At 44.4% G+C, this 19,719-nt stretch overlaps 1 protein-coding gene across 1 annotated transcript in view; it reads right to left on the reverse strand.

The window, feature by feature from the left end:
• COG6 (component of oligomeric golgi complex 6) overlaps positions 1-4,640 on the reverse strand; it is a 62,709-nt gene extending 58,069 nt beyond the window's left edge. The window contains exons 1-3 of the mRNA XM_086620843.1: positions 4,515-4,640; positions 3,764-3,907; positions 3,265-3,336 (exon numbers count right to left, since the gene is read on the reverse strand). Coding sequence (XP_086476969.1) covers positions 3,265-3,336; positions 3,764-3,907; positions 4,515-4,640 — 342 coding nt within the window. The remainder of the gene's footprint in view (positions 1-3,264; positions 3,337-3,763; positions 3,908-4,514) is intronic.
• Positions 4,641-19,719: the final 15,079 nt, after the last annotated feature.

Here is a 19,719-nt window from a genome sequence, read left to right on the forward strand (position 1 = left end):
AAATAAATATCTTTATCCATATATCTTTCACCTTTATATACATGTATATTCACACACAGCTTATTTTTAACTTATATTTAATACAGAAACATTGTAAATATTAGAAATAGTTCTCATTATTTTGTTTGTCTGTAAATTGTTTGCTGTTACAAAATGAAATGCGAAACAAGTTCCTTTGGATGCTGAACTGCCCAGTATGGGTGTCCATCCAGCCACTTTAGACAACATGAATACAGCTGTGCTGGTCTTAGCAAGTTTAGATCTACAAGCAGTTCAAAGGGCTGAAAGGACCAAGTGCAACGCACTCAAGTTCAGCACAGCCCTAAATGTTCAGCGATAACAATGCAAGGGAATCCATGCAGAAACGGTGCTGCAACAGACAGCAGTTGCATGACTAAAGGGATTGCTGCAGCTGAAGTTAAAGAGTTTTGAAACTTATAAATCAGCAAGATAAAAGATATCCAGAATTGCTGGTTTCCCACTGGACGCCATCAGTGATCATTTGGGCAGAAAAATAAGAAGATTTAATGACAACAAAAAAATAATCCTGAAACCAAAATACATTCAGTATGGAATAATATTGCAAGTGAAGAGGTGGAAACAGCTATAAAGATACCCCATGTGAATAATTTCAAGACTGTAATAGGTCTAAATTACAGTGTTTGCCAAAATGAAGATGCCAGTCTTGAAACCTGTAAGAGATCTAATGCAAATATATACCCGCACCGGTTCATTTCAGCCTTTCCATCTGCCACACTACGCTAGTTACAATGGAAAAGCAGTCAAGGTACAGAAACACTTTTCAAGGTGAAAGCAGGACTGCAACCGCTCAAGTACAACTTCAGTCATCGGAAGAAACCCGAGCAGTTCCATGGATAGAGACAGCAGGTACCGCTGAGGTGCCAGTTGCCGAATTTTCTAAAGGAAACTATTATGAACTAGCACACGAATTTAATAAAAACTCAACAGAATTTACTGAACATTTTGTAGTTCCAAAATAATTTATCTTTAAGCTTTTTATATCTTCTATAAATAATAATATTTAATTTTTTTCATGTACATGTATTTAAAACTTTTTTTCAATAATATTAATTTTCAATAATTAATTTTAATAATAATTTTCAAGCCTAACAAAAAAAGACTACTACAACAAAAGACTGGATCTGAACTATTCAGTATGGAAATCTACTAATTCCAGACTTCTTTTTCCACCTCTTCCTTCAGAACTGCAGTTTTTAATAAACCAAAAAGTGTCAAGAAGAATGCTAACACTAGGACAGCAGAAAGAAAGGAAAAGCAGCTTTTCTGGATCTAGTTAGATATATCAGGAAACCTGTTTTTATTTATATGCATTCCAATACATGTCAGATACTGTTATTATTGTATTTATGTAACGTAAGAGCTTACATCAAAGCAAAAAAAGTAACTGGCCGAAGAGTCGGACATATCAGAAAAATCAGAAAGTTGGTATTTGATGTTTCTTGCAAATTCAAAATAGAAGTATTTTTCTCTTCCTCCCCACCTCAGTATATTAATTAAAACTTTAATTACCCTTCAACCCCACTTTGCCTCCTTTTTCCCCTTTCAGCCAATGCATTTATCAAGTTACAGTCTGGAAATCAGATCTGACAGTATCTGATTATTTAGATTGGACAGTATCATAAACTTACAAAATAAAAAAGGCAAAAAGCTTTCTCACTTATCAAGATATAGTCCCTTTCATATCTTGTATTTGTTTTGCTCTCTTAATACACTGCTCTCTTAGCACACTTGTCTGTCTTACATGCTACAGACACTCCTCTTTATATTGTCTATTTGCTTTACTCAGTTCATTTTTGTCTTCTTATTCAGCTTGGGCACATGCTTGCAAGTCTCATGTCCCATTACAGATAAAATACCAGAGTATTTGACAACTGAGCGCTAGTTCATGGGCTTATTAACTTATTTTACATTCATACAGACAAAGCAAACACGGGTTGAATTGAGACAAGTTAGGAGTTCTACAGGGCTCTAGAGGAACCTCCTGTGGGGCACAGAACAAAACGACCTACTGACTTTAACAGAAAAAGAAATCACTGCAGGGTGGCTCTACTCTGGGGGGAAAAAAAAAAATCTCAGATGACAGTTACGCTTCATGATCTAAAGACAGAAAAAAGCAAAAATCTGCATGGACATGACTCGTTTCCACATCTATAAGATTAATCAAACAGCTCCTGAACTGCACTAGGTAATACATCCACACTAACAGTGTTCAAAGAGATCTGAGACCTCCGAGGTGCATTATCCACTGCCTTCAACAACAGAAAATTAAGTGCTGCAGTGGGCTACACTGTACTCTCACACTTTGTGGAACAAGGTCATCAGACTACAAGCATTCCTATGGGAATTACAGACAATGATTATGAAACCTATTCATCTAAGTAGGGGGACATCTACACAAGATGTACACAAGATGGGGGGGACCACACACATTAGGAGGGGAAAAAGCAACTGTTTTCACAGGGTTTTTTAGTGAAGGATTCTCATTCACGTACTATAACTTATATGCTATATTCAGAACAGATTTGGTTTGGCAAAACATCTACACTTCGGCATCCATAAACCTTTTAGAGCCATCACTGTGTTGAATACCAAGGCTGTCCACTAAACCCAAGGTAGATTTAGCAATGCATTATAGAACACAACTGTTTTTTTCCCCTAGAACATTACAGATTCAGGAGTAATACGAAAGAGAATTGGTTTTGTTGCATTATCAGCATTTTGAGACAATGTTACGAAACATAACCAACAGAATGAAGATGGCACACTAGATGTGTCTCCCTCTTTGGATTACAAGATAATTTCTTATGAATATACTTAAGATATTTATATGAACATATAACTCAGATGTAGTCAATGTGAAAGGCACATATATTTTAAGCAGAAATACACAAATGTAATTAACCTTTAATCTCACACACATCCAATCTAATAAAATATTTCCTTTACACTCACATACAAATAAATATGGCACTGCTATTCTCGAAATAAGTACATTGCTGCATTCTGAATTGCACCTGGGAAGAAATTAAAGTTACTTTCTCAGTACATTTTCCCAATAAGTAAAAAGAAACATATTAATATCGTCAAGTAACATAATACGCATACTATGGAAACATCTTGGTGCCACTGTTAATCCTCCAAAATAATTATTTATCTTTTTAAAAGAAAGTAGTCACATCTCAAAAGGAAAAGATATACAAAGCACATCTATTTATATATTACCTTCAAACGACTGGACATATCTTCACAGCAGCTGCTCATTGCTTGCACGTCTTCATTTATACTCTCAAGCTCCTAAATAAGTTCAAATAACAGTAACTGTGTTTTAAATCAGAAATGCCGTGCCTAGGCCCAGCTTCATCCCACCAAAATGAGATGCCCAAGTTACAAGGAACACAGTTGCTCTAGGCTCCCTGATAATCAGTGGAGAGAATGCACCTCTAAAGAGCAACATTCACTTGGGATTTTTACCTGTTTGAAACACCACCTCTCTCTGTGGAGGGTTTTCATCAAATGAAACAAAGGATGAAATAATTTTACTGTAAAAATATATTTGTCCCAGAAAGTCAAGAAATGAAACAAAGGATGAAATAATTTTACTGTAAAAATATATTTGTCCCAGAAAGTCAAGATCTCTCTTAATCCTTTTTTCCCATTTTTAAACTTCAAATTACATGGCAGTACTCTTACGAGACAGCTAATCACACTGCGAAAACGTTACCTCTTTCACCTGCTTGAATATGTGGACAAATTCTTCATTTATGGCTAAGCTTCGTCGTTCAATGTCTCCACGCAAGTTTCTCCGGGTGCGCAAGCTGTTTTCAACAAAAAAGGTCGAGAGCGCCTTGAGTGCTTCCAACATTTCCTACAAAATAAAAAAAGACCTTAACTTTCCACACAGTTACAAAGAAGCAGGTTACACAGCCCGTAATCATCGCAAGTTCATGGTCTCAGAACAAACAAAAAAAAACCCAAACTGCTACATGGTTTTAGAGAAAAAACTACCTAAACACACTCTGGAGCAGTTGGTCAGCAACTAAAATAACTGCCAAGTTTTTATTTCTCTCGTATTATAACACGCAACTTTGTCTGCTATTTTAGAACGGCTCTAATCAGCAAGACAAAATTCGGTTAAAGCATGACCTGTCCATAGCCAGAAAACATGGAAAAAAATCGGGAAAAGCCTGAGAAGCGCCCTCCGAACTAAGCAATACAAACCTCCTGCCGCCCTGAGGGGAACGAACAGGTACGCGGCATGTCGCCGGCGAAGCAAAACCGAATTTTATTCTTAACTAACGCTGCCAACGCCGGCTTGCGATTCCGCAGCGGAACTGAGGGAATGACAGGGCTCGCTTCCCAATTCCGGAGCCTATCGGGGCTCGCGGCCTCTGACGGCTCATCCGGCCAATTCCCCGCAGGGCGCTTCCCGCCGGGCAGGCCCAGGCCTCGACCCCCGCCCCACCCCGCCCCACCTTGTCGTTGTCCAGGCGGGTCTCCAGGATCTTGTTGAGCTTGCGGGACAGCGGGTTGCTGCCGGGGGCAGGCGGCAGCCCCGGAGCGGGGGCGGCGGGCAGCGGCGGCGCGGCGGTGTCGGCCATGGCTGCGGCCCTCCCCGGCCGCCCGGCCCCGGCTCCGGCTCCGGCGGAAACGCGGGGCCGAGGCGTTGGTTCCGGCCCGCGGCGGGCGCCTGTGAGATCCGCGGGTTCGGTCCCCGGTGCGGGCGGCGCTCGGGGGAGTGAAGGGAAGATTTTGGGCTGATGGTAAGAAAGAAGGTTCTCTGCCCGAGGCCGGGTAGCCGTATGGATTTCGTCAAATAAACGCTTTAGTTGTGAGCATAACTAAAAAGGAAACATAAATGGACTCTTTGTTATACAAGCTAATAGCGATGACAGTAAAAGCGGGTGAAAATGAGGAGGGTGCCTTGTTTCGGCTGTGCATGTGCTGACACAGAGGCTCTGCCTCCGAGGTCTTCTGGCTTCAGAGCAGCAGAGCTTCTCTGCAGCAGAGCCACGGGGGCAGCACTGGGGCCAGCGCTGTTCAACATCTTTGTTCACGACATACCGCACCCTCAGCAAGTTTGCTGATGACACCAAGTTGTGTGGTGTTGTGGACATGCTGGAGGGAAGGGATACCATCCAGAGGGACCTTGACAGGCTGGAGAGGTGGGCCTGTGAGAACCTCATGAAGTTCAACAAGGCCAAGTGCAAGGTCCTGCACGTGGGTTGGGGCAATCCCAAGCACAAGTACAGGCTGGGCGAAGAATGGATTGAGAGCAGCCCTGAGGAAAAGGACTTGGGAGTGCTGATTGGTGAGAAGCTCAACATGAGCCGCAATGTGCACTTGCAGCCCTGAAAGCCAACCGTATCCTGGGCTGCATCCAAAGAAGTGTGGCCAGCAGGTTGAGGGAGGTGATTCTGCCCCTCTACTCTGCTCTTGTGAGACCCCACCTGGAATACTGCCTTCAGCTCTGGGGTCCCCAACACAAGAAGGACATGTTGCTGCTGGAGCGAGTCCAGAGGAGGGCCACAAAGATGATCCGAGGGCTGGAGCATCTCTCCTGTGAAGACAGGCTGAAAGAGTTGGGGTTGTTCAGCCTGGAGAAGAGAAGGCTCTGGGGAGATCTTATAGCAGTACTTAAAGGGGCCTACAAGAAAGCTGGAGAGGGACTTTTTACAAGGGTATGTAGTGATAGGACAATGGCTTTAAACTGAAAGAGGGGAAATTTTGATTAGATTTAAGGAAGAAATTTTTTACATTGAGGGTGGTGAGGCACTGGAACAGGTTCGTCAGAGAAGCTGTGGATGCTGCATCCCTGGAAGTGTTCAAGGCCAGGTTGGATGAGGCTTTGAGCAACGTGGTGTAGTGGAAGGTGTCCCTGCCCACAGCAGGGGGGTTGGAACTAGATGATCTTTGAGATCCCTTCAAACTCTAGCGATTCTATGATTCTATGATTTACTTCTGACTAAGCTTCCAGGAGCCAGGATCTCCCTTCTCCATGTCAGAAGAGATAAAACAGCATGCAGTCATCACAGGTGTGAACAATTAGTATTTAAGCATATCAAGAAAATCCTATTATTAGAAAGATCCCCTCCCAACCATAAACTGGATGTTGTTAGCAGTTTGAACAATGTTGGATGAGTTGACAGAATGAAGGCACACCTTGAAGTCTTGAACATCTGAACCACAAGTGTCAGATAAATTAAGATCATTGTCAAGTCTTGTCCAGCAAGTTATACCACAAACATACAAAGAGCCACAAAGATTTTCCTCTATCAGTTGGTACATGCATTTTCTTTTGAAGCATCCCATTCTGCTTTCAGATACTCCTTGATGGGTGTGCATTTTTTCGAGAATGTATTTCATGAGCCAGAATGCTTCTAGCTAACATAACACATTGGGCTGGCAGGAACCGATAGAATTTTGAAACAGTGTGTGTGTATCTGCGTGTGTGTTCTCCCTCAAAAATGAGAAGAGATAATCAAGGGAGCACTTTTTAATCTCCCACAACTGAAAGAAGTATTTGTATGAGGGCACCAGGGTTTATATTTTGTTCTCCTTTCAGAAATATTAGATGTAGCTACAACAAAAGTCCTCTCTGTTTCAATTTGTAGGCTAGATTTTTCCTCAGAACAGATTTTTTTTAACAAAAATGCAAATGTGATTGTGTAATAAAGTCACCATCTAAAACTCAGCTGCTGTGCCATGGCTTGTATGTGTCACGAAGGTGGGTTTGACATGATATTCTTACCAGCTTGCTTGTCCACCAGCAAGCATTGTCCTGTTAATGTACATTGTGGGATAAAACAATTGGGAGTTTGTCACCCGTAACTGCCAGAAAGGATTTTGATTTCAGATATCAGTTTCTGTGTATCAATAGAAGACTGTTTGTGTAATGCGTGTAATTTACTCAAGCATAAGTTCCCTTACCAAAGTTAGATATGGCAGCAAAACTATAGGTGTCAGCAAAGAAATGTCAGGTGCATGGCGTCTTCTGTTGATTTTCTTATCTCAGTTGCTTATTATGTTTTTTGTTTTGTTTTGTTTTCCCCATGAATAGACAGCAAAATAACTGTTACCGCTAAGCAGCTAGTGAAAGTGTTCACAAAGCACACGTTTTGTGCTATACAGACAGGACCACAGTTCAGCCTGCAGAACGAGGACCATGTGGTCCGTGGAATGCCACCTGCCATCTAAGTAGCCCGAGCTAATAATGCTGTTGTACTTTCAAATGCTTGGAGGTACATGTACTTTTTTAAGGCAAAGACAAAAGAGTTTATAGTAGTCACCTGAATCTGTTCCTCAAAAGGCTAAGTAAGAATAAAACTCCAGTGTATGAATTGGTTGAGGGGTCAAAGACATGACTAGAGCTGGTATTTCCCTACCATGTGGCAAAATATGAATGATACAGCAGGACATTAAAGAAATGTTTTCTTAAATACAGAGAGGGAGAAATAGCCCTTGCTATGGATGCTGTCATAGGCAAATGAGGGTGACAGAGGAGGATTTTTGTGATGAAGGAAGAAGAAAATATAAAAATACATCGAAAGAAGAGAAGTAGAAAAAGGGGGAGGAAGGGAGAGAAGGGAAGGAAGGAAGGAAGGAAGGAAGGAAGGAAGGAAGGAAGGAAGGAAGGAAGGAAGGAAGGAAGGAAGGAAGGAAGGAAGGAAGGAAGGAAGGAAGGAAGGAAGGAAGGAAGGAAGGAAGGAAGGGAGGGAGGAAGGGAGGAAGGGAGGAAGGGAGGAAGGGAGGAAGGAGGAAGGAAGGAAGGAAGGAAGGAAGGAAGGAAGGAAGGAAGGAAGGAAGGAAGGAAGGAAGGAAGGAAGGAAGGAAGGAAGGAAGGAAGGAAGGAAGGAAGGAAGGAAGGAAGGAAGGAAGGAAGGAAGGACTAATGCAGACCTTGCCTCAGTATGATGCACAGAGGACATGGGAACGGGAAAAACCATGAAATGGATCAGGTAGGTGAAAGATCGTATAACAAATGCCCATAATTAGTTATATTTTCTTACAGTGTAATAGATAAAAATAATTTGACAATGCTACCATTACATTCAGTTTACAGGCCCTGATGCTTTCAGATGCAGTGAAGACGAGCACCTGCAGGAAGTGGCTATAGTAAGTTGCAGCTCAGCTACCCCATCCCTGTGAAAGCAATAACAGCCCTTTATGCTGCAGCCCCTGTAGGAGATCAGGTGAGTGGAATTCACCTCTGCCAGGCTCCCCGCTGCTCACAATGGACCTCAAAAGATGCCCAGCAGTGCCTTATGTTCTTCACTAATTCTTGGCTATGAAATTATCAATCAGCTTTCCGCAGCATTTTGAAGTCATTTTGTGCTATGGTTGGCCTAGGAAATCCAGTTGATAGGTGGGAGCACAGGAAAATGTTCTGTGTCTTTAACTCAATCAGGATTGGATTTTTTATTGGTTTGTTTTCAGAAAGGTTAGTATTGTAGATACTTTTCAGTGGACCGAATCAGCCCATTCCTTGAGCTAACAATTTTTCAAGAGCTCAAACAGGGTTGACCCCATTCTGCAAATTAAGGTATGACTCCCATGAGTGATTTGGCCAAGGGTCACCCTGACAGCATCCTGTAGTCATGTGGTGAAACCTGTCTCTGTCCCTTGAAGCTCCAAAAGAATGTACAGTTCTGAAGTTTTCGGTTAGCTCATGCTGTGGCACTTGAGGATTTATTGTCATGCCTCACAGTCAGCAGTAGTGGCTATAATATATGTGATGCTGAATCAGCCACCTGGTTGAGGAGCTGTAAAACTCCTGTTTGTTATAACTCACTGGAAAGATAACACTGACAGTACAGTATGCACTTTAATGGATACCAAACCCATGAAATCTTCCTGTTCATCTCCCGCTAAAAAAACCCAACCATTGATTTCAAGCGAAGTACTGTGTCAGCAAAAATAATAGGATTCCATCTAAATAAATTTGGCTTTAGAACTCTACAGAATACAGGACTTTCTCTAAGGAAGTGGTCATCTAAACTACATGGCCACATCCCCAGCAAGGTCAATAGCATTGGTTGTGGCGCTGCCACTCACTTCAGTGGCAGCCCAAATTTCACCTAGAAAAGAAGAAACAAGTGACTTAGATGGTAGAGTCAGGAAAACTAGGATCTGCTTGTGGCTGACTAGCTGCATCACCTCAGTGACATTGTGTCTCTGTGGCTGAGGTATAAATCTTATCTTCCTTTGCATATGCCTGTTAGTATACCGATAAGATCTGTAACGTAGGAGATCATTGTTATAATGAAAATAACAATATAGCAATGAAGGAGAACATTTTGGAAAAGAAAAAAAAAACACGTAGAAACAGGACATGAAAAACACATGATGTAATGCTAATGGTGTATGCTAGACCTGCCATCCTTTCTCTTCAAGCAATGATTGCCTATGTACTGCTGGCAAAAATTCACTGGAATGTGTTCTGTTTTACAGATGAAATAAAAGTAACCCAAACAACTGAACAAAAAAATACAACTATTCACCATCAGGCAAAGAAACAGCACCCTTCACTATGCCCTGGTCTCAGCTGAGGTCAGCCTCTAGCAAAGCAAATCTAGAGAATGATACCTAAGTTACTGGGCAGTGCTTTCACATCAGTCAATCAACACAAGACCAGCAGTCAACACAAGACCACCTATGGCATGATAACATTGCCATGACATGGATCATGAGAAGCCAAAGGTAGATGTACTAAAACATGGAAAAGACGGCATTAGGAAAAAAGCCTTTTGAGTACATACATCAGCAGCACAAGTTTTAACACAAACTATAACTGCTGCAAACTTGGCAGAGTTCCCTTTTTCAACAGCTCCTCCAACTGCTGTGTTTTAATCCAGACTTGTGGGTCAAATGTCCATGTCTTACAGACCTGAGTTGAATCTCTTAGTTTTTCCTTCCTTTGACTTAGTGGAGTGTTTCATGTGAACAGACTGTTCGTTGCCATCCCTTAAGGGAAATCCAGACCACTGCCTTAAGCCGCCAGAGCTAGTGATGATCCATAACTTCTCATCACTGCAATGCCTGCATAGCTGAGGCAATTTTTGTTTTCCCCAGAACCCAACCGTTATGGTAACTTTGTGTTTACAGTTCAAGTCACTGGAGACCTGTGATAAATGTAGCGTGTATTTCTGTCATTCAGGATTCATTCAGGATTCATACAGGATTCCCAGATACTATTAGTCTGCTTGGCAGGACAAGAGAGGATAAATATAGATACAGTAATAAAATGTATAATTAAGTGGGTTTTGCAGCCTTTTCCGTTTCCTTTTCTCTTTTGCATTGATTGACTGATCCTTGATTTGAAGCCTACTTGTCTTTTCCAAAGCTTGTTTTAAACTCCTGTTGTATAACTTTTGCCCTCTTGCCCTTTTTGCATCTACCCCCACACGCACTTCTGCCACACAGGCAGGGTAAAATGACTGGCTTCTCTCAGCTCCTGCCAATTTCTCTACCATAGTCACTATTCAAAGTACAGTCCTTAGTATTAATAACTGCTATACTGGATCTGGTAGCTGTTCCTTGGGATGTAGTTGCATATGATGAGAGATTTCTCACCTTGCTAACCCAGCAAATCCAGCACAAATGTTCAGATTGGCACAGGAGAGACTAGAGTATATGGCCAGGGAAAACTGTGGGGCAGAACCTCCGTTTAAAATGGCAGCTGACAATTTTGTCAGGCAAAAGTGAATCTGGAACCTTGAGGAAATAAAGGAACTCTTGAGGGGACAAGCAATGGTGTGGCATGGGGTCAAAAGTGGGGCAACTTCACCACAAAAACCATTGTCTTGTGAAACTGCACCTTAGGGATGTTGCTAGTGCAACTCACATAAAAATATCAACAATCATGGCAATTTTCGTAGCAGCATTACAACATCAACCTAATTTTACAGATGTAGGTGTCATAAACAGGTTTCCCTAGTGCTCATAACAATTCTGTTTGGGTGAATTTAATGAAATTTTATTGCTATAGCAGGAAAAGTAAAAGTTTCCAAAATGCCAGAAGTTGCACTCTCTGACATCTGTCAAAAGGGAAGCAAAACAACTTCTCAGCAACTCCAATGTGGAGCTACCTGGCATATTTGGATTTGATTCCCTCCGTAAAGTTGCCTCAGAAGTGTCCTCCGGGCTTGCCTCAACCATTCATCTTTGTATGTCAGCTCATGCAGCCTTTCCAAAGGTTTGGCGAGATGCCACCACCCTCAGAGATGCTGGAGAGCTGCAGTGGATAAAAATAACTTATTACTTAACAGCTGACACTGGTCGCAGTCACTGCAGATGAGTTGCAAACAATTTCTCTGCAAAGATCCGCTCACCTCCAGAAGAAATATGTTTAAGCCTGCGGTTTCTTGCTAAAATTATCTGCTATCTCTTTCTGGTGGTCATTTCTGCCTTCATGGTATTATTATAGGACTGGCATGCTCACAACTGACGCACTGGAAGCCAATAATTATGTCTCTAGGGGAAGGCAAAGGTCACAACCTTGTTTCTAAACTTCGGCGTCTCTGGTGCGTATTTATCCATCTGAAATCTGAAATAGGCTAGAATGAGTGTGGGCAGCTCTGCCAAGAATGGGCAGAGTGGCGGGTACTTAGTCTGTCCTGGGCCCCACTGGGTGACTGTAGGACAGCCAGGGAGGGCTCGGTGGTGGGCTGCCTGCTTTGAAACGCAGAGGGAGGACAGCTCAGCCTTGCTGCCCTGGGTGATGTGGCTGTCAGATGGCTGGATAGTACTGATGTCACTCTCCGATTGCATTGGAAGGAAAAAGGGCTGTGCATTTTGCTGCTCAGATGAGAGTTTTGCCAACACAGGAGTTCTGTGTCAGCATCTACTGCAGCCGAGTAGGTTGGTTCAGTTGGTGCACAGCTCGGCATCAACAGCTTTGTGAAGAACTCACATTCCTTGGCAGGAGCTCGAGGAGCATTTCCAGCAACCTCCAATTACAGTATTAATTACAAGAGACTATCGAGTTCCCCAGAATAGGCCCCAAGCTTCCTTTTGCATGCAAACTAGCAAGGACTTTCCTGTCCATGCAGGTAGAGCTCTCTTCAGAATATCATCAGCCTGTTTATACATCACCCGTCACTGTCAACTTTCCTTAAGCAATGACACCTTACAAAAATTTGTGTGCATGCAGAGCACGTGCCTTTCGAAAAGCAAATGTCATGTTGAGTGAACTGCCAATCTGGAGGTTTTGAAAGGATAATTTAATGGTAATTTTGATGATTAGCAGCTTCTTTCTACTTCTGTCCCATACATGGCCTTTATGTGCTAAAGTCTGGAGTCCTAATAATACAGGCACCTTAAAGAGAAGCATCAGGTGCCCTGACCATATTGCAGATTGCAGCACTAACTGGGAGAAATTAGCAGATTGTCTTCAAGCAGTATTTGTGCCTCACTGTGGAACGCTTATGGCAAGAAAAGCCCTTGCTGGCATGGAGCTAGGTTTTCCTTTCACTGGTCAAGAAGCAGATTACTTTGCTGCCTTACTAGGGGTGTGTTTGCTGATACAGGGAGCTGACAGCAGAGACACCTTCCACTAGATCAGGTTTCTCAAAGCCTCATCCAACCTGGCCTTGAACATTCCAGGGATGGGGCACCCACAACTCCTCTGGGCAACCTGTTCCAATGCCTCACCACCCTCTGAGTGAAAAATTTCTTCCTTATAGTAAATCAAAATCTCCCTTCTTTCAGTTTAAAGCCATTGTCCCTTGTCCTATCACTACATGCCCTTGTAAAAAGTCCCTCTCCACCTTTCCTGTAGGCCCCTTTTAAGTACTGGACGGCTGCAATAAGATCACCCCAGAGCCTTCTCTTCTCCAGGCTGAACAGTCCCAACTCTCTCAGCCTGTTTTCACAGGAGAGATGCTCCAGGCCTCGGATCATCTTTGTGGCCCTCCTCTGGACTCGCTCCAGCAGCTCCATGTCCATCTTATATTGAGGGCCCCAAAGCTGGATGCTGTACTGCAGGTGGGGTCTCAGAAGAGCAGAGTAGAGGGGCAGAATCACTTCCCTCGACCTGCTGGCCATGCCTCAATTGATGCAGCCCAGGATGCGGTTGGCTTTCTGGGCTGCCAGTGCACATTGCCAGCTCATGTTGAGCTTCTCATCTGCCAGCACTCCCAAGTCCTTTTCCTCAGGGCTGCTCTCAATCCATTCTCCGCCCAGCCTGTACTTGTGCTTGGGATTGCCCCAACCCACGTGCAGGACCTTGCACTTGGCCTTGTTGAACTTCATGAGGTTCACACAGGCCCACCTCTCCAGCCTGTCAGGGTCCCTCTGGATGGCATCCCTTCCCTCCAGTGTGTCCACAACACCACACAGCTAAGTGTCATCAGCAAACTTGCTGAGGGTGCACTCGATCCCACTGTCCATGTGTCGTGGTTTTAGGCTGATCCAGCAACTAAAACTCACACAGTCTCTCCTTCTCCAATAAAGTAGAGAGGAGAGGGAAAAAAAAAAAACAAAAGGACTGAGGGTTGAGGCAAGAACAGAGGGAGCACCCACCAACCATGGTCCTGGGCAAAACAGGCAGCGCTTTTCTCAAAGCAAAACAGTTTATTAATGATTACTTAGAAGGACAAAGGGAAATAAAAACCGATTACTTGAGAGGACAGAAAGAAACAAAGCCAGATCTTAAAACCGACACCTTCTCCCCCCCCCACCTTCCTTTTCCTCCCGGCTCTACCTCCTCCCCCCAGCAGCACAGGGGGCAGGACTGGGGGAGTGCAGGTCAGTTCATTCCGTGCTGTTACTGCCGCTTCTTTCTTAAAGGAGAAGGAGTCCTTACACCCTTTTCCCCTGCTCCAATGGATCCCCTACCCACGAGGAAAAATCCACAAACTTCTCCAACGTGAGTCCAGCCCACTGGAAACAATCCTTCCCCACAGATTGCTCCGGTGTGGGCTATACCACAGTCTCGGGTACTTAGGGAGCTGCAGCCACTCGCTCCGGCGTGGGTCGTCACGAAGACTCCAGATGCCTTTCTGCCTTGCCGTGCCCCCAACACGACCATCCTCGGGCTCAGGCATCTTCTCCCCATGGGCTGCGAGTGGGTCGCTGCTCCACCGAGGCCGTCCTGGTTGCAGGGGGGCAGCCTGCTATCTCACCATCAGCCGCAGGGGAAACTCGGCTCCGGCACACCTCCTCCCGCTCCATCCTCACTGACCTGCTGTCGATGCAGCTGTTTCTCTCAGATCTCAGTCCTCTCCAGGTGAACTCAGCCCAGTGGGCACCCTGGGAGTGGGGTGCCCCCGAGTTCCCCAGCTGGCTCCGCCGCCGCCATTCTCCGTGGGCGGCGCCGGCCCGACGCAGGCAGCCGCCCGGCCGGGAGCCAGGGAGCGGGGGCAGTGCCCTCCTCCCTTCTCTGGTCGATCCTGGGCGAAGCACCTTTTCCGGTTCCCTTGTCCTGACTTAAATAGGGCAATTCGCAGAGGCGCCCTATTGGCTCAACCCCGAGGGGGATGGCAGTCTGATCCGGTGGCCAGAACTAAGCCTAACCCGGATCCAAAACCGGGGAGGTCGCAGGGAGCAAAATCCCTCTCCTGCCACCAGAACCACCCCCCCCTCCACATCAAACCATGACACCATGTTGCCAACAAAGATGTTAAACAGCACCGGTCTCAATACTGAGCCCTGAGGAACACCACTTGTCACTGGTCTCCACTTTGACATCAAGCCATTGACCGCCACTCTTTGAGTGCAACCTTCCAGCCAATTCCTTTTCCACTGAGTAGTCCATTCATCAAATCTGTGTCTCTCCAATTTAGAGACAAAGATGTTGTGCGGGACGGTGTCAAATGCTTTGGACAAGTACAGGTAGATGACATCAGTTGTTCCTCCCGTATTCACCAATGCTGTAACTGCATCGTAGAAGGCCACCAAATTTGTCAGGCACAATTTGTCCTTGGTGAAGCTGCGTTGGCTGTCACCAATCACCTCCTTATTTTCCATGTGCCTTAGTGTAGTTTCCAGGAGCACCTGGAAGGAAGTTCAGGACCTTTCACTTGGTAGTTATGATGGGATACATCTCACCAGTCTTCTACAATCTAAAAGTCAGAGGTGAGGTCCATAGGTAACCATCCTATCAGCAGAGTGAAAGAAAGGCACTTTCAGAAACTAATTCATCCTAAGATTCCTACCTAGTCCTCTCCACTGGCTGCACAGAAAACTTGTATGATGAACCATTGACTAGACACTTAATTTTTTTTACCCCTATTGATCTGACTGTGTCTTTCAACTTCTCTGCAATAATACTAAGAGTTTGCCCCAGCTTAAGTGCTGTGGAAATTAAATACTATGTTTGAATCTTGGTGTAAGCCCAGACTCCTTATACTCATGGGGAAGGGGGTAAAACCCCCAGGATATTTGATTTTACAATTAAGTAAATAAACTGTCTTATTTTCACAGTAAAATGATCCACTTGGTGCCTGTAGGCATGTGACATATCATCCAGATATATATCATTTTGGGGGACGTATCACGGACTTGCCAGTTGCAAAGGTTGAACTGCCCAAGGCCTAGTTTAATTTTTGCACCTTAGTCAGAAAAACTTTTAGATTTTCATTCATAAATCAATGGTGCAGTCTAGTTCATACTTGCTTCTTCTGTTTCCTCTTCTCCTGTGTCTCCATTCTTCATTTATTTTGTCACCTCCTCTCCATCGTCCCATGCTAATCCATCTCTCAGAGGTATTTGTTTCACTCTCTCAGAGATATGCCTACTTGGGATGCATTACTCACCTTCTCAGATACCAATATTAACCCAATTTTCTTTTAACAGGCTGAGATTTGGACACAATTTTTATTATCAGTAGCAAGGATATTATGCCAGCACGTCACCACAGGGATCGGCTTGTGTCTGATTTGTTGGAAAGAATAGTTGTCTTACGAGATGCTTGAGTGTGAGCAGGAGTATGTGTGTTGAGCTCCGTTCTCCAAAGTGTCAGGCACTGACTTGAAGATGAGCTTAAGTGCTTCGTGATCCATGGATAGAGTTTCTGTGTTTTGCAAGGTTGAGCCAAAGTTCCTTTCTTTTTCTAGTCACTGAAGTGAACGGAAACACTCACAGATGGGTATTGCAGTGTAAATTAACTTCAGCTGAAGAAACAAGACAATCACGAAGAAAAAGGAAAGACAACTCTCACTGCGTCAATCAGAAAGGAAGGATGCATTGCCTTCCTGAATTTGGAGGAAGAAAATCAGAACTAATTCCCTCCTCAGCACTGCCTCAGCCCCGTTCTACCTTATTTTCCTCCAGGTGCTTAAAGGCCCAAGCCATGGGCAGTTCTTGAATATGCAGAGCTACCATAGAGTCCTATTATCAAACATGAAAGTGGCTTAGCAAATATCTAGCTTCTCTAAGGACAGCTTATGCTGTATAGTTGGGTGAAGGATTTTTTTTTTTTTTAAAAAGAGTCCTCAGTTTAATGGGTAATTTCCCTTGAAAATGGTAAACTGCAAATTAAACGGCAAAAAGCAATTAATTATTGAAATGATAATATCCTTGTAAAGGTTAAGAGGTAATATAAATGAAGTTCCTGTGAGCACATTAATGGAATTACTATCTTCCCCCTTCTAAGTGGCAACTGTAACGACCTTGCTAATTAGCTTTTTCATCGGGAAAAGGAATATTGAAATATGTAGTTATATTGCAGAAGCACAATCTATGACTAGGTTATTTTGCTACAACATAATACAGAGAGAACTCTTTTACATGCAGTTAAGAGCTCTTGCCAGAGCACGAAGCTTTTGTTGGAAACAGGAAACAACACATTTGAATGACACAGGAAAAACAAGTTGTAATTTGGAAGCATAACAAGAGCCAAAGCCAAAGATTAACACAGACCAAGATACACCTCTCTCCAGCTTGTTTCAGCTTCCCTGTGAGCACAAGGCATGGCCAGAACGTGATTCATCCCACTGTGGCTGAATAGGTGCCTATCGCTTCCCACGTGCAGGGCAGGGCAGGGCAGGTAGCCTGGGCTCACCAGTCCCATCTGGGTCTCAGGTACTTCCTGTGCAGCATTTTTAGAATCATAGAATGGTTTGGGTTGGAAAGGACCTCAAAGATCATCTAGTTCCAACCCCCCTGCCATGGGCAAGGAAACCCTCCACTACACCCTCCATTTTCATATGTGGAGGTATAGGTATATACATATAATACATAAATGCATACACATTTAGGTATATGAATGCTATATATGTACTGGATTTCCTATTGACAAGCCTTTTAGAGAGTTTTAAAAAAATGAGCTTGGTTCTTCCCCCACTAAGAACATGTTTCAGATGTTGATACACTGGGAAACGGGTACTGTTTGGGTTTCAGCCGACAAGAGTCGGCATTACCATTTTTCCATTAACAAATCCATGTGAGATTTCAGAGGTTCCAGCTTCACGGAGTGCCTGAGATCTGTACAAACCTCAGGGTATGATGGGGAGGAAACGAGCCTCCACTTGTAAAGTGAATTGGCCTTTGTCGCCAACAAGAGGATTTTCAGCTTTCCTTTCTAAAAACCCCAGAAATCATTAGCCTCGTCCTTGGGAATGTGATCTAATATGGTGACCTAGATGCAAATCATTGCTAGAGCTCAGCTCAGCTCCAGTTCTGCAGCAAAAGCCTTGGGAGGAAGACAAGGATTCCTGCATCCTGTTCCCAGGTGCACACAGTTCATGCAAACCGTGCCACCAAAGTCGCTGCTGCCTGTTCTGCAAATGCACCTCGTGAACCTCAAGCCAGTGGCACAGGACGGTTGCGAATCACACCGATTTTGTGAAGAGCGGGAACAAGCTCTGCCCTCTGCCCTGCTCTTCACCCACACGCCCTCCTCCACCTGCAGCCCGCATCGCATGCCTCAGGAGCGGCGAGGACTAACCCGCCGCCATTGCCACAGGGCCCCGGCAGGCGGGACCCCCCCTGTGCTCGCAGCTCGGCCTGTCCCCGCTTCCCGCGGCCGCCCGTGACCGGAGTCCCGCTCCACCGCTCCCCGGGGGCCGCCCGTGCCCGGGCTCCCGCTTCCCGGGGCCGCCCGTGCCCGGGCTCCCGCTCCCTGGCCGCCCGGCGAGTGTCACTGTCGAGCAGCGCAAAGCCCCGCTCCCTCCTCCACCGTGCCCGCGGGACCAGCGGCTTTCTGGCCCTCTTTCTAAAACGTGACTCTCAACTAAAAGCCGATCCTCAACGAAGGCTTTAAATTAAAGAGAAATATCTCCTTAGTGTTGGCCGCGTCGTTAAACAATCTCATTCCTCCGAATGTGCGCACCATGAAGCGCAAGAGAACGCCGTGGCAAGAGCGGCTCATCGTGTGTTCCCCGCGTCTTTCCTTAACAGCATCCAGGGGAGACAGACAGATGTTCCCCTGGTTAATAAGGTGCCACGATTAAATTATTTGTATTGGGTCTATATGCACAGAAAACAGGCTGCCAGTAGACGAGCGTTTCTTACTGAGAAATTGCTCGTTCGTCATCCAGACATTCCTTATGTTTCAAAGTCCGCTTGGGAACAGTGGAAATTTAGGATTGAAAGCATCCATATCTTTTTCCTGAGTTTGTGCGCGAGACTAAGCCAATTCCCTGTCGAAGGAAGATGGGTCTGGGACGTGTCATCCCAGAGCTCCGTCACCTTGGCAGTGTCTGCGAGGGCAGAGCAGGCATTCCTCCCTTCAGCTGCGGGGCTGGTGTAGAATAAACCTCTCCAGCCTCTCCCACAGCCACCAGGCTTGTCAGCAGCAGGACACAAAAGAGATAATCGGTAGGTTGATTTGCTGTAGCTACTATTTTAGAGCCTTGCAAAAGGCAGACCACCTGGTGGCTTTTATATAATGCATAATAAGTAATTATAAAGATGAAACGACATGAGGAGGGTTTATGGCAAATAATAAAGGACGTTTCCCTTTTCTGTTTTTCATTGACGTGTTATTTGTACATGTCCAGAGATTAAAAGACTGATACACAACAGCGTTATGTCCAGTCAGACAACTGTCCTTCAGAAATGTGTTAAATTCTCTTCATGAACTGTCGGTAACAGGATTCATAAAATTTACCACCAAGAGAACCACCATAGAAATAAGTACTAATCATAGTGTAGTGTTAGAATGGAAGTGGAAAGAGGATCTTTTGTTTAGAGCTCATTTTTTAAGCCAGGATTCAGGTTTAGATGTGTCAGCCCAAAATCTTGGGAGTCTAGTTCCACCCACAGTAGAAAACATGCCATGTGTTCTACTTGGAAGCAGACACCACATGGATGTATTAGGATTTGAATTTGTTTTCTTACTTTCCTCTGAGAAATTTGCAGGTGTTAGACTTCGGGTTCTCTTTTTCTGCCTGTTTAGTTGATGTTTTTTCCGGCTGCTGCGGATTGGACATAATTTCAGGCAAATGTATTAATTATGAGATGACTTCCCTAACAGTACTTGTCTGTTTGGTTTTTAGTGACTGTATTTGAATAATTGGGTTGACTTTCTGTTGCTCCCAGTACGTAGCCTCAAGTCTATTGTTGTGCCTACATCTTTCTTTTTCATTTAAAATCGAGTAGAGACATGACTTGAAGATCCAGTTTTGTAAGACGCTCGGAACCATATCGCCGCGATCACCTCCTGCAGACTGCACAAGAGAATACCAGATGGTGACCTGCAAGATAAAAACGTCTTGTTTCGTTTTCTTGTCAAAGACT

Source organism: Tauraco erythrolophus, chromosome 1, assembly GCF_009769465.1.
Source record: "Tauraco erythrolophus isolate bTauEry1 chromosome 1, bTauEry1.pri, whole genome shotgun sequence".
Taxonomy (NCBI): domain Eukaryota; kingdom Metazoa; phylum Chordata; class Aves; order Musophagiformes; family Musophagidae; genus Tauraco; species Tauraco erythrolophus.